At 41.6% G+C, this 24,787-nt stretch overlaps 1 protein-coding gene across 2 annotated transcripts in view; it reads left to right on the top strand.

The window, feature by feature from the left end:
• Nucleotides 1-326: 326 nt before the first annotated feature.
• The window catches only part of LOC107374022 (E3 ubiquitin-protein ligase UHRF2), a 32,363-nt gene continuing 7,902 nt past the window's right edge, over nt 327-24,787 (top strand). For both annotated transcript variants that reach the window (XM_070552321.1, XM_015942166.3), the window contains exons 1-6: nt 327-624; nt 12,198-12,593; nt 14,299-14,603; nt 23,987-24,205; nt 24,331-24,440; nt 24,539-24,725. In XM_070552321.1, the coding sequence (XP_070408422.1) occupies nt 472-624; nt 12,198-12,593; nt 14,299-14,603; nt 23,987-24,205; nt 24,331-24,440; nt 24,539-24,725 (1,370 nt within the window). In that variant the 5' untranslated portion in view covers nt 327-471. The remainder of the gene's footprint in view (nt 625-12,197; nt 12,594-14,298; nt 14,604-23,986; nt 24,206-24,330; nt 24,441-24,538; nt 24,726-24,787) is intronic.

The raw sequence follows: 24,787 nt of genomic DNA on the forward strand, positions 1-24,787 counted from the left end.
GGTAGTGTGGTACGTTGTACTGCAATTTTGATTGCTTTTTTTACTTTTAGTATTATTTAAGTACTTGTTTACTCTCGTAAATAGCAAAAATTTACTTCAATGTTTACATTGTATCAATACTTCTGAGTAACGAATGAAAACACCTTTGACGCCGTTGTTAAAATGACCACAGCCGAACTTTCCGAGTACACACATGAACCCACATGGTTCACCATTCAAATGAGAGCTGCGCCTTTAAGAGCGCTTCGAGCTCGTTAACGTCTCTGGTTTCTTCGCGAGATTTGCTTGGCGCCGCGACCTCATGTGAGACACCTCCTGCGCGAGGCAGTCCGACGTTACCTCTGCAGAGAAAAACGCCATGGACCCTTGAATTTGTTGTTATCGTCCTTGTTTGAGCTCACAAACATAGTCGAAACAAAGCGAAGCGGTTTTATTAGCTGTTTATTTGAAGCATAACCGAACGGTGCGACGATGTGGATCCAGGTTCGGACCATAGACGGGAAGGAGACGCGAACCGTGGAGGATCTTTCCAGACTGACCAAAATTGAGTCTTTACGATTGAAAATACAAGAAATTTTCCATGTTACCCCGCAGCAGCAGCGCCTCTTCTACCGAGGAAAGCAGGTAAAGCCGATTTGTTTGCCTCTCGGCCCCACAGCAGCTAGTTTTGACATTTTGACAGGGCTGGTGAGAAGTGAGGGGTCCTGTCTTGTGTTTCGGACCCACACCAGCTTCCTGTTTTGATAGGAATTCGACAACAATTTTTGCGCAAGACCTCGGAATACGCGGGATGCCGTCCTAATGGAGGGGGAATGTGTTCTGAGGTGGTTTTCACAACGTTCGGGAAGGTGCTGAGGAAAACGTGCAACAAATGTCTCACCGCCGTGGACATGTTTGTTTACATTGTCACTAGAGAAAGCGAGAGAAAAGAGAACAACGGTCCCAGTTTCCACATGTCTACTAAGGTGGTGCAGTGCAAACAAAAAGCCTACAATGTTCACCAGTGCGCGCTATATTTACCCGATTAAACAGCCGATATATATTTGCACGAGTTGCAGAAACTACGTTTGCATGATATTTTGAGGAGCTCACACGTACGTTAAAACAAGTGTATTTGTTTACATCCTGTCGTCACAACGTCACTCAGGATTTTTGTCAGATGCAAACCAACCTGTCCTCCTCTGACATCATTGTTATGTCATTTGTTCTCAACGTGCTGTACAAACAATGGTGTGGAGTGGGTGTGTTGTGGCGTGTTTTTGTGCTAAATCCAGCCCAGCATTCAAACATATAGTTTAACTTCGGTTTCATAATTTGTAAGGCAGGGCTTCAGTATTTAGTAACAGATCAATTGAACCTCTATTACAAAATCATCAACCAATAGTGCACAATATAGAAAACATTTGGAGCGAAATCTGCTATATAAATAGCCTTAGACTTGAGATGCACAAATTCTAGTTTTCAAGGCCAATACCAATTTCTGATTCTTGTACAGCTCTGACTTACTCATTGACTTACCTTAAAGATCAGTATTTACCAAAAGATTCCTGATAATAAATGTAAGTGCAAAGCACTTTGGAGTCCTCTGACTTGGAAAAGCACAGCACAAGTGCAGGCAATGTACAATTTTCCATTTTAAAATTGTATTTCTTGATGTAAAAACTACAAGGAGAATTAGTTTTTTGCTAGTGTGAATTAGCGATTGTGAGTTAGACTTGGGCTTTTCTTTGAGTCAAGAGCAGATGGAGGTATTTAAGTCATTTTATTTATAAAAAAATGTATTTGCGTCTTCTTTGACTGCATGGGGGACTGCCCCATTGACTTATATCTATATCGGTGAGTGTCACATTCATGATTGTCCAAGTGTGGAGACAGTTTGAAAGACAACCATAGATTCCACCTCACAACTGATATCTGTCTGTAGCCACATTTACATGCGCCAAATTTCCTCTATCCGATTAAATATGCGCATGTAAACGTGGCTTGTGTTGTGGTCAGACCATATCTTCACATATATAGGATGGCTTACTAAGCTACTCTCTGCTTTATCTGTGACCAACCGGTGAGAAAAGTCTTTGTTAGTAAATGCTTCATTGCCAAACAACATTAAAATATATATTTTTCTCTGTTCATGGACTCACAAGCCTGGCGGCCCGCCAGGCTTTGCTTGGCCACCCGCCAGGCTAAGCGTCATGCCCCGCCTGCCTCCCCGACAATACAGTGTCCGTTGACACGAACGGTGCAACGAAACTAGAGCCCTCCATCAGCTGATACTGGTGAGAAACAGCAGCTGAACGTGTGCAACACCCCCACCCCCGCTCTCACGGAGGAGCGCTGCGGGACGGAGCGCGCAACCCCCCCACCCCCCCAACGACCAAATCCGCCAGGCTTAACTCATTTTCTGGGGGATACCCTGATAGCATTGTGTTTGTTATTTGGATCCCCATTAGTCATCAAAAACTTGACAACTACTCTTCCAGAGGTCCTTTTCTAAATCACACTAGCAATAACGGATCTATCAAATGTAAGTTTTCAATTCCAAAACAATTGTTTTTGAGGTGATTTAGAGACTTAAAAAGTATTCTGTCTATATTTTTATGAAAATAAAAACAGAATTGGCAAAAATCCACTGTGGCAGGTCAGAGTTGTAGAATAATCAAACACTGGTATTAGCTGTCAAAACCTGAATCCATGAATCTCTTGAGGCAGATTGTACATATCACATATCAGAGGCAGCAGTTGCTTAGGAGCGATCTAACTGTTTCCATGTTCGAGATGGGATGTGAAGATGCATAAGGTTAAGAATGGGTACTATTAAAGAACAAGTCACCCCCTACCAGAGTATTACTCCACTCCCACTTCCTGTTTGAAAAATGCAACAAATGCTGTTGCCTAGCAGACAGAGAGGGCGGAGCCACTAACAAATACACATGCACACAGGCTCACAACGACATTGTGACATCGTATGGTACCAGCTAACGTCCCAGGGTACCTCTTAGCCAATAGCGATGGCAGATTTAAATTCAAATGCACAACGGCACAACACTGACAGTTTTAGGCAGAAAATAAAAATTTTAACTAAAATGCACTAAAGTGCAAAACTATTGACTACATATGTCTGCAGAACAATTAGACATGCATTTATATAGTTTATCTGGGAAATAAAGTTGATTTGAGGGTGACTTGCTCTTTAAAGAACCAGAAAACCAATGACACAATTTTAAAATTAGACTTGTGCTTTGTATAACTTAAATGTAGACAGTAAAGAGAAGACTGGTATAAACTTTTATACGAGAAATTAGTTGTGCTGGATTTAAAGCCAAGATCATGAGAAACAGTTTTTTACTTGTTGAAATATGATGGGTCACAGCAAAGGCTGTGTTGATTTAGCATCCAGAGCAGAGCATGCTGAAAGTTTAGCATTAGCTACTCCACAAAATGGCAGAACAATTTAGGCTTGTGTTATTTGTGGAGATAAAACTTCAACGTTGCAAAACAAACAGAAGCCTCTTTTTTAAAAACGATTCCACCACTTTGCCACAACGCTGAGCCGGCACCAGGGAGCCTTAGGTCGTCTATAATTGCTCAGACCGTGGCCGTAATGTGTCCTTTTTACAAAAGATTATGCAATGACGATATAAAGGGGTAATGGGGCAGTTTCTGCGCTGCCACAGACTTCCATTTATCTTAGATATAACTTGCTTTTTATTGTGATCAAAGCCACGCTCATTAAGTTTCTTTCACTTGCCGCTCCTAAAGGTGGCTGTCACTCACAGTTTCTGTGAACGGCTAGGTGATCTGAGCTCCAACTCTAACGAGGAGGAGCTCCTGGGACTCTGCGTTGCTCCAGTTTATCATCTCAGGTGATCCTGTTAAAAAAGTGAAACTTACTGCCCGTGTTAACTTTCATTTTTAACATAGTTTCCTGCAGAGCTTGGCAGTACCTCCCTACATGATCATGACGCTACCCTCTGTTGAGCCAAGGTGTAATATGCATTCAAGTGTGGCATTGTGGCAATATTACTACCAAGCATAGCGGCACGAATGCTACATCTTTATGTTGTGTAAACATTGCAGGGAAGATTTGAACTAACCACTAGCTTTTTCTTGTATTAGTAAATAAATCTGAACATCATCTGCAAAGCATTGGGACTTGAAATTCAACATTGGAAAGAAAGGGATTAGAGGCAACATTATTTAATAAGACTGGGCCCTGAACAGATTTTAGAGGAGCTCCACATATCAAAGGTTATGCAGTGAAGAATAGTGATCAGGGATATCCAAACTTTTCAAGACCGGGGCCAAAATCATAAAATTAAGTCATCGCAAGCCACACAAATGTGATATTTCTTCATTTACAATAACAAAAATATATTCCTGGTGATTTGTTTTCCATGCACACTCCTCAAAATGGGTCCAAAGTAGACATATTGGTAAAAATCAGAACTTTCAAATATTAGAATGTATCATTCCACAGCCACAACCTGCTGGAGAGACAAAATAAATTGTTCTAGAAATGAAATTGGGGTAACACCCGGTTCTCCCCAGTGGCAGCTCTGCGCATCTCAGATCACAGCGGCGCTTGTCTGCTGTGCGGCTGCCAGCTTGTGGAGCTCTCGGAGACCTCTGTGTTCCACCCGGTTTTACCCAGCGGTCAGCCCGGCGTATCTCTGACTCAGAAGCTCTGGTGTTATGCACAGTTAACTCCAGTTGTAGCTAGGTTGCTACCTCTGTTAGCTTAGCTCCCACCTCCGCATTAGCTTTGGGTTAGCTTCAGGTTAGCTTGTAGCTAGTTCGACCGGTGTCGTCAGTTGATCCCAGCCTTTCAGCCCCTCCCTCAGCTCCACCTCTCTTCCCTTTTATGGAATTGTCTGGGCTTGACGGAACCTGTGACACGTTCAAAATGGCGGTGGTGGCCACCTCCCATTTTAGTACAAAAAATTATTGGAGCCTATGGAAACCCATTGTCCATATATGTATGTCGATGGGTAACACACACACACACATGCACATGCACACGTGCACGCGCGCGTGCACACACACACACACACACACACTTCTAGGGCTGCATTTTTCACATGTCTGATGTAGACTGAGAAAGTCCAATCTCTGTAATATTCTGTTGGATTACATACTGTCTACTAGTCAAGCATCTCACTCTACATAGTTAGGCATAAATTGTTTTAAACCCAGTGATTTTTCATAAAATAATATGCAATTGGGTCTTTAAGTTGACACAAAATGGGATGGCAAAAAAGTCGACTGATTGCTGAGGAATTTTTGAGATCACGTTTTAATATTTGTTTTAAGACCTAAAGGGACTGGTTCAGATTGATACATTTCAGGCCATGTTGTCGTTCTTGTTGTGTACATTCTTTTCCTTCAAAAGTTTGTGACCTCTTTGCATACAAGTTGTTTCTAAAGCCGGTGAAAACTGTAATCCGCTTACTGTGGTGGATGTGTTTGTGTGGCAGACGCCTGCATGTAATGTGTAGCTTCAGTGCCTGTGGTTCACCTTTTGAACACATCCAGACACACTTAATAAAATCCTACAAACACTTTTTCCTCACTTCGTCTATTGAAAGGGGATGTGTGTGAAAGCAGCATCCTTCAGTGTTTGCAGAGGTTATTCTGTGTCTCTAGATGGTGAACTGCAATATGTGTGACTGCTGTTTTTATGCCCAAATACATAAACAAACAAACAAACCCTGATAAAAAGAATAAACAACAGAACAATCAAATGTCCTGACAGGGTTGTGGTGACACGATGCGTTAATACACAACTACAATGACCCAGCCAGAATAAGCCATGTGGAAAATAGTCTTCATTATTTGTTGATTTTACTTTGCTAGTTCGATCTTTCTGTGTTCATATGTGTCAGTAATTTTGACCAAGAACATTCCTTTTCAAATTACAATCTGCGTTTGTAAACTTTTTTGTTGTGCAATCAGGTAATAATGAAGTCATGCTGACTTTCTTCCCTGCACACCTCGTATACATGAACTTGGCTTTAAATGGACAAAAACAACTTACAGTCAGGATGTTTGTATGCTGTCTCAGGTTTGTTTTCAGAGTAGCTGGTTTTACTCACAAACCTAATTATGTGTAAAGAGAACAAGTTGTTTGGCTTGTGCTTAACAACACATTAATAATAATCTTAGCGCTGATATCGATAGTCGTAGTTGATAAGAGGCCGGTTTTGTGAAGTAAATCCAGTGCTTCCTTTATTTCAGTGGAAAATTATTGGGTCGCCATGACGAGGGGATTTCCGTGGGCTAAGTAATGCCTGGAATGAGCCAGTGGCTTACAGCGAACTCTAGCTAGTACCCTTACATGCACACTGGTGCCTGCGCTCTGAGCACCTCGGTGTAGTTCTTTTCAAAATGGCGTCTTGTTTTTCCCCTTCAGCTCACAGCTCTCGCTGCCTCACCAGTTCAAAGTCGTGCTTGCCCTTCACTCAGAGAGGTCCTAAGCTGGAAGCCGCTCACTTTTGCCTTAGTGTTTTCTCTTTTACATCATTTTTTAAACTATTTTTCCCTGTGATTCTTTGACTTTTAAACATCTCTTGTCCCTCGCACAGACAGACTCCCACACACCTTCCACTGGCCATGCGGCCTGCTTGGCGCCCACACGCTTTAGCAGCAGGCTGCATGTTTTCTAATTTTAAAAGATTTGGCTTCTGGTTCAAAGCTCAGCTTATAGTGACTGTGAGATTTAAATACATGGCTGCAAGGCTGTTGAGTGCTTTTTTTTTCTCCTGAAGCAGCAACTTCTTTCATGTTTAGATAGTCTGGTTCTCTGGCTGTTACAAACTGCTGCTCTTTTTCAGACAAGACGGTTGCTGTGACCTAGATATTGTTATAATTTGATTATACATGGGTTGGTGTGATTTTTGATGGGTTCTGGTTGTGCGCTTCAGTTACAGGGGAAGTTGGCAGAAGCCATGCATGCACACAGTCACACCCTTCTTTGACACATGGACCGGACAAAGCGCAAAGACAATGAAAAGCTTTCTACCACTTTCTCATGTAGTCACACTTCTGTCATTCTCAGTTGTAACTCTAGCATACCAATTAGTAAAATGCCCAACCTTTCATCCACCAGCTAACGCAAAAGCAGTGCAAATGGTAGGTCTTCTACCGCTCACATTACAATGGACTCCTTTCTCACTTTGGGTTCATTAGGTCATTGAGGCAATCTAAAGTTGCATTTTTAAGTCAAACTCTAGATAAATATCTAATATCTTACATTGGGGATGCAGAAAAGCATCAGTTCGCTTTTAATGACTGCTCCAAACTAACTTAAAGTCTTTGTCTGCACTAGACGAAGTGCGGTTGGAATTTTCCTTTTTGTACAGAGATCAAAACCTTTTGTCTGAGTTAATATCGGGTTTATAAAAAGCTTCAAATAGGAGTCAAGACAAACACAAAAAACCAACTTTTCCTGGTAGCTCATGAGCAACAGCAGGTAGAATAACCTTGGGCAGAATAAAGTATAAAAAGCAGCGATAGAGGCTTGCAGAGAGCAGACATACAGACACACCCCCATCATTGTTTTTGGTAATATGACCCATTTTGCTCAGCGCTTCACTAACACAGACTGGGGGCGGAGACAGAAAGTAATTGTGCAGGAGTTGGAGCCGTTTGGGCGTCCCTGTCGGAGCAAAAAGAAGCTAGTTTCTTTGGTGCTCTAGACTGGATCCTGCTTGATTCTTCAACATAACACCATTTAGAGCTGGGTGCTCATAATAAATGGGCCACCTCGACTATTATTTTTTTACGCTTAATTTGATACCACCTTTACGTATCGCCTTATTGTTATGGTAACCAGGTTGCTTAGTTACTTCAATGTGAGGTCAATTTCTGCTTAAGTCGCCTTTAAAAAACCTAGAAACAGATTCTCTGCCTTCTAACCTTTTTCTATGTTCCCCGTTTCCTTGACCAGAGATCCAGTGGAGGGAAGCCAGTATTGTTTAAAATCTGAAGTAATGTCTGACTTAAGTGTTTTACAGCAGCCACAGGTTTTTATTTGATATTTGTTTAGACGTAATGCTTTGTTTGCTTTGCTGTCTGTTGTGATCAGACATTAGTCCTTCAGAAACCTGTTCACATCCAGCAGGGGAATTCATTTCATTCCTTTCTGTAATGTGGTACACACTTTCATGCAAGCACACACTCTTTTATTTTCTGTTTGCTTGATTTTGTTCAAGAATCCAAGTCTTAAAGCCAAAAGTCTCTGCAATAGTCAGCTCCATTCATTCCATTATCTCGTAATGAATAAAGCAGAGTCGCCATGCTTCCAAACCACGACGGCACACGCGGGTGGAAAATGTCACGACTTTGGCTAATCTAACAGTATTTCGTCAAATAGATGTTTAAACCTATACAAATTTCTCCAAACGTTTGTTTTGTTGGTGCTTATTTGTTCTGTGGATTTTTTTGTTCCTTCAGTCAAGTGTGACTAAAGTCAACACTTCTGTTTCCTGCTGTTGGAAATGAAGCCGCTGTGAAAAGCGCACACAAACAGCCGAGACATTTTGTGTTTGGTGCAGTAAAAGTCTGCTGTATTCTGTTCTGAAACGCCATCTTCATCCTTCTATCCTACGCTTATAAACCGTGAGACTTCTGCAGCAGGCCCCTCGGTTAAGAAGTCTTGCTGTCTGTTTATCTTTCTTTTAATGATGTATGTGGCAGACAAAAATGGATAGACAACTGAGGATCGGCAATTACTTATCCGGAGTCCGAGCTTAGATGAGGATAGACAAAGAGAGGCTGAGACAGACCGCCACAGAAAAACAAATAGGTGAATCTAACTGGAGGGTCGTGTTTGCACCACCGCTCCTCTGATCTAAATTTCATGAGACTATTAAAAACAGAGAGGGATGGGGAAATAGAGCTTGCTCCTCTGCTACACCTCCAAACACTCTCCTTCTCACTGTCAAATAGCGAAGAAGAGCGTTGGGGGGAGAGAGCCAGGGTGGCAGCCATGCTTGTCTCCCCAGCACAATGGGTTTATAGGACTGAGGGTTGAAATGAATAGCTGGTACTTGTAATGAGTTGGCTGCAATAAGCCACCCTCCTAAGGCAGTAGTTGTATTGTGTGATAAACTTAACTGTAGACCTTGATTTCTCTGAAAGAGGAGCGTTTTCTGATGCACGTCTGTCGCTCTGCCTAAAAGGGTCACGCTGATTGTGTTGGTGGTTTGTGTAGACAGCGTTTGTATATATGATTCAGTTTCATGGGGAGTCTGGGGGGGTGTGTGTCTCTGTTCTGATTGTCATAGCAACCTCATCAGTTCTGTCCCCCAGCTACATATCCTATCACTGTAATTCATGCTTTCATATCTCTTATTTGTTTTTTCTTGTACAACCATCAACTGCATAGGTAATAATTTATTGTCTGCTTATGAGGGACAGCATATATAAAACTAGTGCTCAGCCAAATATCACTAGACTCTTATAATACAAGAGTAGATCATTAAAACAGTCCTTCACTGAAAAAATGTTTTTTACTTATTATTTTTGAAAATGATCGGTCATTCTGAGTTTTTCATGCAGGCTGAACATGAAAATAGTCTCCTACATCTATCTCCTGCATTAACTTCTGATAGAAAATAGACGGTGAAACTCTAGGATTTGAAAATCCTCACAGACCTGCATTACAGTCACTGAACATTCATGGACTCACCCATCGTGACCCGTGATGGGGAAGGCTGTTGTTGGTTTAGCATCCTAGAACCACAGAGTACGTCACTGCTAGAAGAAGCTAACCATTAGCATTAGCAACTATACCATGAAGCAAAACTCATTCAGGCTTGTGTTATTTGTGGAGGTAAAACATTAACGTTGCTGTCTAGGGATGTCACGGTAACTGGTATAGTGGTAAACTCCGGTAAAAATGTTGGCAATAATAATTACCATCTTGTTTTTTTTTTTTTTAATTTTATCTCTGTGAATTCCCGTGGCCGCATTGTAGAGGCGCTGACCCTTACCAGCCACCGTCTCATCTGCTGAAGTTGCCGCACATCCGCACTTTGTAGTTTACAACCAAAACTTTCCTGAAGCTGAAATATTGGCTGAAGGAGGAAAGGGCAGTGCTCAGGACATTTTTCAGCACTTAAAGAAGACAAAGTCGGCATTATGGGCATATTTTGGATATTTGAAGAATGCAGAGGGACCATTGATAGAAGATGGCTATTCTGTTTGAAGCACGTGCAGGAAAAATTGTCTGCAGAAGGCAGCAACGCTTTGAATCTCATGACACATCTGTGTGACATCACCCATAACTCTACAGTCAATGCAAGGCAATTTAAGTTTGCATTTTAGCTGAAATGCTTGATGCAAGGACTTTGAGTTGAGGGAGAATGCAATGAGTCGCCCTATAGTGAAGCCGGAGCGCCCACTGCCAACTTCTTAAATTAAATTTGCAAACAGAATGAAACACCTTGTTTGTTACACTAGGCAGCGTGACTCTGTCTTAATGTTCTGTTAAGCTGCTTCAAGCCAAGAGCGCTCAATTTGTGTACACAAAGGGATATGTGCAGAGGGGAGGAAGGACCGAGGGCAAGTTGATGGATGGATTAGTGTCTGATCCTTAAGAGTGGGACATTCATAAGAATTGGACGATGTTTTTCAAGGATTGTTGGTTTCAGAGGTGATTTTAAATTATTATTTTTTTGACAAAACATTGTAGTCATTGGTTGCCATCGGTATGTGAAGAGTGTTTCAAGCAAAATGGCCAAAATCTTCAGAAAAACATCTAAGAATAAACCAAGGTTGAGAATAATCCCAAAAAGCTAATAACTGCATAGTTTTTAACCTTGAAAACACCACATTTTATTAGCCATCATACTAAATTGTTATGCAGGTATGAATTATGGCAGACAGGTGCCAACAAACCTACCTGAACCCTTGAAAAATGAGCATTACGCGTTCCTTTATTTTGGAGGCACAGTTTAGGGGCGAAGGGGTTTGGACCAATGGATTGTGTATAGTCAAACAGCTTTTCATGGATTTCTATTCTACCTTTAGGTTGAGCAGGGTTTCCCCCAGAAAATGAGTTAAGCCTGGCGGCTTCGGCTATCGGGGGAGGGGTCGCTCGCTCCGTCCCGCAGCGCTTCTCTGTGAGGGTGGGGGGTTTGCACATGTTCCGCTGCTGTTTCTCACCAGTATCAGCTGATGGAGGGCTCTAGTTTCATTGCGCCGTTTGTGTCAGCGCCGGACACGGTAGGGTCGGGGAGGGGGGCGGGGCATGACGGTTAGCCTGGCGGGTGGGCAAGCAAAGCCTGACGGGCCGCCAGGCTTATAAAGCGCTGGGGCAAACCCTGGGCTCAGCCTGCTGTAGTGGCCATTTTGAATCAGGTTTACCATAAAGTTACTGGGCTGTAGATGTACATTTGATTATTACTTTCAATGAGTTTGATTAAAATCAGCCCACTGGCTCAAAATATAAAAAATAAAACTAAAAACAGAGACGGGCAAAAACCTTATAGCCCACCTTTATCCATTTGGTGGCAGGGGATAATTAAGGATCATTTTTTATATTTGTGCAAATAAATCAAAACTCATGTTTTCACACATACCTGGAATTTGACAACATTTTCTTCTTTTTAATTGATTTTCAGGACATATATTAGGTATTTTGTCTCATTTTTATTTTTATTGAATATATAGATAACTGTAGTTAATGGTAACATTAATACCGTAAATCCTCTAATATTGGCCTGTATTCAATTAACGGCCGGGTATCATATTTTGGCCGGTGTCTGAGTCGGCGGAGGTGAATAGTGGCCGGTATTTTATTGTGGCCGGGTGGAATGTGGTAACAAGCAAGTACCACGGGGGGGGGGGGGGGTGGGGGGGGGGTGTCATCCGTCTCACTTTTGATTTGCCAGCGGAAGCAGAAACTACTGTTGTTAAAAGAAATGTGTTTAACTTTGAAAATGTGGGCGCAATTTTAATTGTCAAAAACTCCAGCGAACCATTAGTTAATTTTGCTCAAATAGAAATAGAGGCCTGCCTCTAATTCTGGTCCTCCTTCCAATAAAGGCCTGGAGCTTGATGAGCTTGAGTCAAATACAGGCCTGGGCCTGTATTAGAGGATTTACGGTATTTTACGTTGTTATTCATGTGATTTTCTGCGTGTGTCTATTTGTGCTTGTTCACATATACAGTTGACATTTTATTTTTTTCATTAGATGGAGGACGGTCAGACACTGTTCGACTACAACGTGGGTCTCAACGACATTGTTCAGCTGCTGATCCGCTCTCAGACCGACCCTCCAGACAGCCCTGCAGCCCAAGACACCTCTGGTGTCGCCAGCAGTTCAGCCCTTCTCTCTGACCCCAAGTCTGAAAGCTGCAACTCCTCGGCTCCTATCTGCCAGGCGGCTGCAGAAACTTCAACCAAAAAGAACAATGAGAGCAGCAGCATCACTTCCAGCACTGTAAATGAAACCAAACCAGACACCTGTGCTACCAGTGACTCAGCCAGCACCAAAAATGGGTTCAAGTCCTCCAGTCCAGCACCGGACACCCAGCCACCTACATCCAGCAGAACCACACTAATTAATCCTGGAATCGGCATGTACAAGGTGAGGATGGTTGTGCAATATCAGTGTGTCCTGTCATGTAAACCATTTGCTTTATGACAATGCAGCATTTTAAAAATTCTGACTAAATGACAAGGCTGAACGATTTTAGGAAAAGATTGAATTGCAATTTTTTTTTCGCAGCAGACAGAGGGGTACAGCCAATTTAATATCGGCTGAAGTAACAGCGGTATGTAAGGAAGATTAAAAAAAGAAAATGACCAAAATAGGCAATTCTGTCAGTTGAAGAATTGGGTTCAGCGCCGGTACCACCGACCCTGGTGCTTGCAGCTACCGCTGTAAAGGTTGGTTTATGCTTGACGCGTTCGCGAGGTCCGCGCGGCAAAATTGCGTCATTTTAAAAACCACGCTCCTCCGCACGGCCCAAACTTTCCGCACCGCGCACCTAGGAAATTGTCTAACCACGCGGACGGTCGGACGTGGAAAAACATAGCGGACTGGCAAGAACTAGTATGGCAGAGGTTCGTAATTACAGACATTTGTATGATTCAGCTCTCAAAGATCACCGTGATCAACATGTCGTTAATAATTCTTGGAGAGAAATAGCTCGCACTGTCGGAAAAGACGAGGACGCTGTTAAATGCTGGAATGCCATGTTGTAAACAACAGTAATTTCTACTTCTACTATGGTGTAGTGTTGGATGCATGCCGTAGAGCTCCATGCTGCCCCGTTCAGTTTGGGAGAATATTGGCTCACCGCAGAGACGAGCCACACAAACCATAAACACTGCAAGTTGTGAAGCGCATTCCATCCACGAGCCGCATCACCAAGCGGAAAGTGAATGCGTCAAGCATAAACCAAGCTTAACACTATTAAAGCCAGGGAAAACCCCGGGTGTCTAAAATAGTTGACACAACATATTTTGTGTCAGTCAGGAGCGCTACAAAAAACTGCAGCTTTGACAATCACATGATTGTGTCGTTTTAAAATGCAATCTTATCGTTCAGCCCTACTAAGTAAACAGTAGTAGGCGTATTAAAGATCAAATTTATTGTGAAACCATTTTTTACTTATTTTTGAAATACAATCGGTCACTCTTTGAGTTTAAAGTGTAGGTGGAATGTGAAAATGGTCTTCTACCCCTTTTTCCTGCATCAGTCACTGATAGAAAATAGACAAGAAAAAGCTCTGATTTTAAAAGCCAGTCAGATCTATGTCACACTGAAAATTAGCATTCATGAACTCACCCATGTTGGCTCATGACAGGGAAGGCTGCTGTTGATTTAGCGTCAAGAAACCACAGAAAACGTGTTGGCTAGTAGAAGCTAACCGTTAGCATTAGCAACTCCACAACAGGACAGAACTCCTTCAGACCTATGTGATTTAAATTGATAAAACATCAGTGTTTCAGAGCAAATGGAGTCAGTGGTAGAGTCGTGTTGCTGATGGACAAACAGAGGCAAGATGTCAGAATATCAGGAAATAAAGCTCCCAAACCTGCCGTGTTCTGCTCCTCTGTCCTCTGGTTCACTTCTAGTTCCTGAAACAGGATCGCCAGAGCTTACACACCTTAAGGTGCCTAAACACCTTGATCCTTATGCTATATATCAACAGGCTTTATTGATCTATTAGATTCACACCATAAAACACTTTCATTGAAATAATTTCACACAATAAAATCATATAAACTTTTAGCTTAAATTAACAAAGGGTGATGCTACCTAAACCCTGTTTGTGTTTCCACAGATTAATGAGCTGGTGGACTGCAGAGACGTCAGCATCGGTGCCTGGTTTGAGGCTTGCATTGAAAATGTGACCCTCGCTCCCAAAGGACAGATTGTTCCCACTAAGCCTAGGGTTGGTCGGCCCCCCAAAAGGACTAATGGAAAGCTGGAGGCCGAGCAGGGTCAGGGTCAGACCATGGACAGTAACAGGAATAATTCTGGGTTAAACTTGGAGAGTAATGGAGCCTCCACTTCTCAGACGGACTCTACAGCTGCAGAGATCAAAAACAAAGACGAAGACATAATTTACCATATTAAATATGACGAGTAAGTAATGGTTTCTTATTCTGGGGAAGGGTGCAGATGTAACACATCAAACTGTTGGGCAGGTGTCTGCTCATTTTGCAAAGCCGTGTAAACACATTGCAATTATAACATCAGTGTCGATGGCTCTGCAGGAGTTTTAGGATGCTTTCTTCCGCCAGTGGGATTTAGAGCCGAGGTTGGTGTAGTTGATGCTACAATTCGGACTCGCAACTCTTGTGTTCCTCTTTTCCAGTGAATTCATTCAGAAGTACATGTTTCCATGGTAACCCATGAGTTCTCAGGAGCATTACTTCTTTACTTGCCTCCTTCAGCTTTGTCTGTAATTGCTGTGAACACGAGGCTGGTGAGACGTAGCCTCCTTGCTCCGTCTGACTGTTCATGTATGTTTTTTGCCAAATTCCTGATGAATATGAGGCTAGTTTGTGTGTGTGTGTGTGTGTGTGTGTGTGTGTGTGTGTGTGTGTGTGTGTGTGTGTGTGTGTTTTATGTAGACGTAATTTCGCATTTGACATTTCTAAATTTTGCCATCCTCAGTTTTAATTTGTTTTACTAGTTTTAGAGGAAACTAGGGGGCTCCTGGGGGACAACCTTTTCAGTCCGCTTTTTATTACAATATTAAAAATAAAACACTTTTATTTGTTTATTTTATTATTATAGTCTCCTGAGTCCTGCACCTTATTTGCTTTATTTAACTCAAAGCAAAGAATGTTAGGCAAAAAGGTAACTTAGGACCCAAATGTCACCATAATGTTTGATTTGGAGAGCATCTGTGAAGCAAATTTCCAGCTTTCACTTAAGCTGCAAACTGCACACAGTTCTCAGTTCTAGTGAGCCATTCTAGGTTGGTTTCATCATCCAGTTTGCCAAAGGAAAAAAGGGTGGGTAAGATTTGCTCTTCCCTCACCACCTGCCTGCATCGTCAGAGATAGACAGACAGACCAGTCCACCCAAAACAACCGCCATGCTTGTGTTGTGTGTTTCTGCAGAATCAAATGAGCTGCAAAAACAAAGGAAGTGAAATGTTGGGAGAATCTCTTCTTGGCTGCTCCTGCAATGAGGCGTGTGTTTGTGTTCTGTGTGTGCTGCACTCTAAAATTCTATGAAGTGATTACATTTTGGCTGCTCCAAAGGTGTGCCGGAGGTTCTCTGTGAAAAGATACACAGATAAGGAAAAAAATCTGTATTTTATCTTTTTGCTTGTTTTATTGTGCAATGGCATTTTTAAGTAAACAACGTTAATGTTCTTCAGAGGTAGATTTATTTATTTTTTTACTAGATATTGTAGTGGTATGAATTATGTTTAAATACAGCTTGAAAGGCAGACACAACCACAACTTTTATCAATTATTAATAAGCATATATTAAATTAGCAAACAGGTTTTGAAATGAAAATGCTGCAGCGTTAGAAATGAGTCAACTCTAGTCTGTCTTTTACCATTTTTGGAAACTGGTCACATGTTTAAAACCAAAGTGAAAATCCACCTTTTGCACACCTTTACGTTAAGATGTTGCATCAGCTGATTTCTAAGTGGAAGCTCACGGACCGCCTGAGTGTCTGTTTAGCAGATATGTTCTCAAACTGAGAGCAGAGCAGATAAATCTGGCAGTGATTTGATGTGATTGCTACATGTTTTTGTAGTTTTCTGTAGAAGAAAAGCAGACGATTGGCTCTGATGGGATGTTTTTTAAGCAATATGAAAATTGGTGAATTTTTGGTTGGAGCTCTGTCTCCACAGTCCCCAGCAGTCACACACTGGAATAATGACAACTGTTTTACATAGAGGCTTCATACCTTAAAATAATTTTTATTTTGAGACGGTCTTTTTAATTATAACTCTAATTTCTCTTTTGCTACTGTGCTATGAAAGCAGAGAGGGCCTGCCTGGGAACCCCTGAGGTCTTAGCAGAGGGCGTACATGCTTAAACTGCCGTGGTGTTAATGTATGACCACAGACCTGTATGGAAGAACATTGGTGAATGTATTGCCAGAAAGTACATGGAGACATATTTTGGTATTCTTGTGTGTTTTGCCCTCATTCTGTCATCTTTGTGCTCACTTAAAGAGCCATATTGTTTTAGTCATGATTTGGTGCTGAAATTAAAATACAGATGGGACTGCACAGCGCTCTGACAGAATCAAGGTTGCCACACAGTTGGTGCAACCAGTCCCCCTGACCACCACCAGCAGGGGAGGTGAAGTGTCTTGCCCATGGACACAATGACTGACACAGATGGGACTTGCATTCGGATCAGCAACCCACTTATTACAGGGTGATCTCCCAACCCCTGAGCCACCTTTGTGATTCACTGGGTTTTCTAGGGTGTAATCGTTATTTTAAAGGTCTCATTCACTGAGAAATGTGTCATACTTGTTATTTTAGTATTCGTGACCTGATCCAAAAAGGCTTTCAACCACAGAAGGTGGTTGTTCTTGTACCAGCCAGAAGAGCGCAGAGCACGCCTCGGCTAGTAGAAGCTAACCATTAGCTTCAGCTCTACAACATGGTGGAAGACGTTCAGACTTATTTGTTTGGATATAACATCAACGATGCATTTTCACCCAAGAAAATATGTTTTACAGTATTCTGAGTATTGTTAACATAGGCAGTGGAAGAGTTGTGCAACTGTCAGGCAGTCAGAGGCGATACATTTGCATATCATGAATATTAATTAGTAACCCCCTCACTCCTGCAAAACTGTCAACCTCTTGAAATACGAGCTCAAGAGCTTTTATTCCACCGAAAAATGACTTGCAAGGCATTCATTCATACTAGAGACCACAGCAAATTTATTGAAAAAAAATGTGAGTAAGACATTTAGTTCTAATTTTAGGAGTAATGACTGTGGCCACAACACTAACTCAAGTAAAGGCCGTTGTTTTGAATTGGTGATTGTGCTCACGGTTTTGTAAAAGACAATGAAAAACTGGATGTGGATACTAAAGTTGTGGTGAAGAAAACCATTTCATATCATTTTAACGCTAACAACGCAGACAGAGGCCGGAACAACGCCGACATAGGCTGCAACACAACTAAACCTACAACTGAAGTTAATAAAAGAAAATAAAATGAAATTGAGACTTTAATCAACTAGAATTTACGCTGAAACTGAATTTATGTTAATAATTTAATTAGGGCAAAACATAAATAAATGAGAGATACCAGTATTCAGGCTCATGGGGCTTTACCACAGTGTTGGCTTGCGTTGGTGTTGTCATACACATTTAAAGTGAGTGTCTGCAACCTTTTAACTTGGTTTAAGTCATTTATTATCATGGTGATTCACCACCAAGCTGTTCAGTGTTTATTCCCTCTACAAACTGGGTCTGACCTGCCAGTATTCCTCAGGTTATTGTCTGGTTTGAACAGACATTTTCTAATAGAAAACATTTTGTTTTGAAGTTCATATGAGTGGGAGTTTCAGTTTTGGTAGTGTTTAAACAAAGAGAGCCTGTAAGCAGCAGCAGCAACAACATTTGGCTCTGTGAAGGTCAGTGTGACTATGCTCAAGTTCTTTTGCAGCCTGAAATTTGTGCTCCGAGTGTGTGCTGAATGTGAATGCATCCACATACTGTTCCACAAGACTGCGGCAGGCGTAGTCTTTTCTGTCACTTTATACTTTTCTTATCTTGTGAATAAAATGTGTGTCTTAAAGTGCCAGGATCATCAACTGCAGTCGATTTTAGAAACAAATCTTGAATGAAATTATATACAAGTCTGCGTTAAAATGTACCTGATGCCTGATGCTTGCAAGACTTGTAATTTAAAAGAACATCTAGGTTTTTTTTTTTTTGCCAAACTGCTTCTGTTGCTAAACTAGAGCCAGCCAGCGTCAGAGTGCTGCATAAAGCTGCTTCCAGTTGCTTTTTAGCTGATATCATATACACAGTTTTAAAAAGTATCCATGTTTATAGATCACACAGGAGTAGTTCTGATTCCTATGCAGGTAAAACTCTAAAAATTAGAATACGGTGCAAAGGTTCACTTATTTCAGTAGTTAAGGTGAAACTAATATATGAGAGACTCATTATAAGCAAATCAAGATATTTCAAGTTTTTAGTTGTTGTGATGATTATGGCTTACAGCTGATCAAAACCCCACATTCAAACTCTGACAGATTATTGTGAAAATTTTCAATATTCTACACTCAAAGTGTCACACTCTAATCAGCTGATTCATTCAGTACACCTGCAAAGAGTTCTTGAGCCTTTAAATCACAGGTGTAAAACAAATATGGCCTGTGAGATCAAATGTATATTAAAAATGCCCTGCCAGCTGATTTTGCCACAAAGAATACAAATCCCATAGTATTTTGGTGCGTTAGTGCATCAGTTAAAGCGCTACCTCCTTTCTGTTTACAGTCATTAGCTTACATGCTACTAGTATCAGGTTCAGCAGCGTTACCCTTCTCAGTCTCGAACAAACTGAAAACACTCCTCTAACTCAGCAATTTGCAGACCTTGAAGCCCAGAAATAGATTTCAGCCACTCAGTTTGTGGCTGACAGAGAGAATGCACCAACCAACTTCCAAACGGAGCTGATTTAACTCCAGTTTAGCAACACACTCCAGTCAGAGTATGACTCTGTGGTTGCTGCAGTTTTATCTTTGCTGTCCGACTCACTGACCCAACTGCGTGGTCAAGCTTCTCGATTGCTCTCCGTGTTCAGCAGCACATACAGTGTTGCCAACTTAGCGACTTTGTCGCCATTTCTAAGGACTTTTCAGACCCCCTTAACGGCTTTTTTTCAAAAAAGCACCTAGCGATAAATCTGGCGATATTTCTGACCCCCCTCAGCTACTTTGACTACAACTTTGTAGCCAACTTTACCTGCAGATTAGCGATGCATCTGAAGGGACAGGACCGTCCTTCCTTCCAGAGGATCAGACAGAAAATGATCTGCGCATGTGCATGCAGCATGATCACGCTACCCCCACTGACCAATCAAACCTTTTGTGGGTTTTCACAAGTCCATTATTTGAGATAGCCACTGGAGCTACATAAAGGGCGACCGCTCCTTCCGCCATCATGCCGCATTTCGGCAGCTGAGCTCGGCTGGCTCTGGCAGGCAGCATCACACTCACACATGGTTTCTCGCACCACTTGTGGTGCATTCAGGGAACATTGGAACTCTATGATGAGTTCAATAATGTAGCACATTTAAAACTTTTATTAAAAAAAACAGAATAATACTGTAAGACAAACACCTCAGGTAATTGGCAGTTTGCATGTAACGTTTCTGAATACTAAATACAGCCTGCTTCTTTTTACACAAAAGTACTAAAAACAACAAAACCAAACAAAAACAAAATATATATTTATATATATATTATCTTTTAGGTCAATATATAGCACTGAATCACAACAGAAGAATACATCTCAAGGCACTTGAAAACTACAAGACAAAATTCATTTTAATTCAATCATACATGCTTTCCTATCAATTTAATATTTTTGTGTTTTAAGAGTTCCATTCTCTTCAGACAAAATAGAAATATTCCTTCCATTTTTTATGCCTTCTTTCTTTGATGTTTTAAAGGCTGCTGTTTTGTATTCTATGGGGTTTTATTTTAATAAAATATAAAAAAATAAATTAAATAATTTTTTAAATAAAATCACCTGGGTTTTATTTGATTTACTCTAAAAGACCGGTGACGTCATGACGCAAACATGGTGACGTCATCACGCAAACCAGATGATGTCATTGCGTCATATGTAAATTAGCATGTGACGTCATCTGGCGACATCTAGTGACTTTTGGGGGGAACTTCAGCTATTTTCAGCCAATAACAGTTGGCAACACTGAGCACATACCTATTTGAGGAGCTGTTGTCTGTGATGAAGATGAACAGAACACGGGAGTCTCACTGATTAGCTCCTTCATCGGCTCACAGCCCAACCCCAGAGATGCAGGTATCTGGCTTGCACAGGTGAGCATCGGATTAAATCAGTGGAACAAACCAAGCTTTAACTATTTTTGGTTTGATGCAATTTTTTACACTCCAAATCTCAAAAGTTAGTAGGGGAAATATTGCATTTTCATTTAAGAGAATTACTGTTTATTGGTTTTTATTGTTGGCCTGTGGGAAAAAAAAATGTTTGCCTACTTTAAAACAGGAACTGCAAAGACTGCAGATAGATGAATAGAATGGAAATAAATGGATTGTTACACCATATTCTAATTTTTCAAGATTCACCAGTGTACAAACACCCGCTGTAGAGTAGTGAAGAGAGCATTCACAAACATGACTGTTGTTTAAAACGGTGTTTATATTTAGACTCATTTTTGCTTGAGTAACAATAAACTCTGATCTATGGAGATTAACTTTATTGCTACATCACAATCCTACAGAAACTCATGCAACAAATGAAACATTTACTGGAAGAGACAAACGATGTGGCTCTGAGTTAGCACCGTGGCTGCGGGAACTCAAACAGGTTCTTTCTTGTCAAAAAACATCTCCAACACCAGCCCTGTTCTAATAATGAACATACTTAGTGGAAGAACTCTATGAGACAGTGCGTGTACACGTGGAACCATAAAGTTAACCGTTGCGTATTTGTTCAACAAACTTTATGGGTCTGAAATATGTTGGTGACCGCTCATGTGGCTGGGTACTCAAGCCTCTGTTATGTTGTGCCTTCTCTCATTCTGTTCATTCAGAGTCCCACTGAGCTTCAAAGTTGATAATCCTTCGCTTTTTGCCTGTTTGTGTGTGTACACAATTGAGCGCCGGCATGCGTCTGTGTGTTTTTGTGTTGCTTCTATTCAGACCCCCTTCTCTCTTCTCAAAATCACATTAATCCCTCAGGCCTAGAGGGAAAAAAGGAAGCCTGTGCACTGTTCCCTCGGGCCTCCTCTTCCTGGGAGTGCACTCGGTCTAAAACTCTAGTATTTGTTGGTCCTCTTCAGTTAGTGTAAAGATGTACATGCCCAAGTCTTCTCAGTGAGAAGGGCATACTTCACCATAATACAGGTCCTTCTCAAAAAATGTGCATATTGTGATAAAGTTCATTATTGTATGCAATGTACTGATAAACATTAGACTTTCATATATATTAGATTCATTACACACAACTGAAGTAGTTCAAGCCTTTTATTGTTTCTAGTATTGATGATATTGGCATTCATGAAAACCCTAAATTCCTATCTCAAAAAATTAACATATTTAATCCGACCAATAAAAGAAAAGTGTTTTTAATACAAAAAAAAAGGTCAACCTTCAAATAATTATGTTCAGTTATGCACTCAATACTTGGTCGGAAATCCTTTTGCAGAAATGACTGCTTCAGTGCGGCGTGGCATGGAGGCAATCAGCCTGTGAAACTGCTGAGGTGTTATGGAGGCCCAGGATGCTTCGATAGCAGCCTTAAGCTCATCCAGAGTGTTGGGTCTTGCGTCTCTCAATGTTCTCTTAACAATATTTCACAGATTCTCTATGGGGTTCAGGTCAGGAGAGTTGGCAGGCCAATTAAGCACAGTAATACCATGGTCAGTAAACCATTTACCAGTGGTTTTGGCACTGTGAGCAGGTGCCAGGTTGTGTTGAAAAATGGAATCTTCATCTCCATAAAGCTTTTCAGAAGACTGAAGCATGAAGTGCTCCAAAATCTCCTGGTAGCTAGCTGCATTGATCCTGCCCTTGATAAAACACAGTGGACCAACACCAGCAGCTGACATGGCACCCCAGACCATCACTGACTGTGGGTACTTGACACTGGACTTCAAGCATTTTGGCATTTCCCTCTGCCCAGTCTTCCTCCAGACTCAGGCACCTTGATTTCTGAATTACATGCAAAATTTGCTTTCATCAGAAAAAAGTATTTTGGACCACTGAGCAACAGTCCAGTGCTGCTTGTCTGTAGACCAGGTCAGGCGCTTCTGCCGCTGTTTCTGGTTCAAAAGTGACTTGAACTGAGGAATGCAGCACCTGTAGCCCATTTCCTGCACACGCCTGTACACGGTGGCTCTGGATGTTTCTACTCCAGACTCAGTCCACTGCTTCCGCAGTTCCCCCAAGGTCTGGAACCGGTCCTCCACAATCTTCCTCAGGGTCCGGTCACCTCTTCTCGTTGTGCAGCGTTTTCTGCCACACATTTTCCTTCCCACAGACTTCCCCCTGAGGAGCCTTGATACAGCACTCTGGGAACAGCCTATTCGTTCAGAAATTTTTTTCTGTGTCTTACCCTCTTGCTTGAGGGTGTCAATGATGGCCTTCTGGACAGCAGTCAGGTCGGCAGTCTTACCCATGATTGCGGTTTTGAGTAATGAACCAGGCTGGGAGTTTTTAAAAGCATCAGGAATCTCTTGCAGGTGTTTAGAGTTAATTAGTTGATTCAGATGATTAGGTTAATAGCTCATTTAGAGAACCTTTTCATGATATGCTAATTTTTTGAGATAGGAATTTTGGATTTTCGTGAGCTGTATGCCAAAATCATCAATATTAGAAACTATAAAAGGCTTGAACTACTTCAGTTAAGTGTAATGAATCTAAAATTTATGAAAGTCTAATGTTTATCAGTGCATTACAGAAAAAATTAACTGTATCACAATATGCTAATTTTTGAGTAGGACCTGTATTCCTTGAGTTAAAGAGGCTGCAGTTGGTGTGCTTTACTGCAGATTCACGTATTTTGGGGTCAGCTTTCCTAGTAAGATGTACAGAAGCACTGCTTGCTCATGCATTTAATCCGTTACCACGCTTTTGATCTCACACTGAGTGGAAACTGTCGCTCTTGACACATTGTTCATGTTAGTGTAGTTTCAGATGCTTTGCGGCACTCCCCAGATGATGGAGACGTCCGTGTTGAGATTTATTGCTGCTTAACAAAATGATCATCAGATGTTTGATGAAGAGGCAAACGTCAGAGGAGAACCGTTCTACTCTCGCTCAACTCTTCCCTAACTTATGTTTCTGCTTAGATTGGCTGTTGTTCATCTTCAGTCACACCATCACCGTCTGCAGCAGTTACCAGAAACTATATTCAGGATTTACAGTAAATGATTCAACTGTGATCCAACCATGCTGCTTTTAGGTCGTTTCCTTAACTTTGTGGCTTCAAGAGACAGTTTTAGAGTTACAAGTGTTATTATGTTTATTTCTTGTTTATTCTCTTTTAAAAGAGTTACAATAATTTAATTCAACATAAACAGTCTTAATTGCTAATTGTTAAGTAGTGCGCCTAACAATCAAGTGAATTTTTTTCTGTTTCTTGGCTCAGGAATGTAACGAGGAAAGTCGTGTAAGAACCTGTGTTGTTTAGAAAAATTTTGCACCTAAGCTGAAGCTGATATAAAGTTCTTAAAACACATTGGTGAACCAGTTAATGGAATAAGTAAAATATGTATACCCATAATTTATTTATTTTTTTTCAATACTTCCAGCTATCCAGAGAACGGTGTGGTTGAGATGAAATTGGTAGATGTAAGACCACGTGCCAGGACCGTGCTGCGATGGGACCAGCTCCAGGTGGGTATGCGTGTGATGGTTAACTACAACATGGAGACACCAGATGAGAGGGGCTTCTGGTACGATGCAGAGATTGTGACCCTAAATCAAACTTCTCGCACCAACAAGGAGCTCCGAGTCAATATCCTGCTAGGGTGAGGATTTTGCCTCCTGAGATGAATAGATTTGATAATGGATGTAAATTAGTTCTTCCCCCTCTCCTTAAGTCCACATTGTTGTGCTTTCGTTTATCTGCCTTGACTGGTATGTTTCCCCCTAGGGGTCCTGGAGATGTAATCGGAGATTGTAAAGTTCAATTTTTAGATGAAATCTATCAGATGGAGACAGCAGGGGCTCATCCGCTCTCGAGTGCTGATGGACAGTTTAAACGTACGGATTAGATCTCACACCTATAACACACTGTTGTGGAGATACGTGCATCACCTTTTCTGTTAATTAATGCGTATCTCGTGTATTTGTGGCTCCAGGGAAGAGTGGGCCAGAGTGCAAACACTGCAAGGCCGACCCAGACTCGGAGTGTCGATTCTGCTCCTGCTGTGTGTGCGGCGGGAAGCAGGACGCTCACATGCAGCTGCTGTGTGATGAGTGCAACATGGCATTCCACATCTACTGCCTCAACCCGCCGCTGGCCACCATCCCAGATGACGAGGACTGGTGAGAGAGAGCTTTCAGCTCAATGATCAGCCACAGAATCTTCTAAACAAGACAGTGTTAGC

This window comes from Nothobranchius furzeri, chromosome 6 (genome assembly GCF_043380555.1).
Source record: "Nothobranchius furzeri strain GRZ-AD chromosome 6, NfurGRZ-RIMD1, whole genome shotgun sequence".
Taxonomy (NCBI): domain Eukaryota; kingdom Metazoa; phylum Chordata; class Actinopteri; order Cyprinodontiformes; family Nothobranchiidae; genus Nothobranchius; species Nothobranchius furzeri.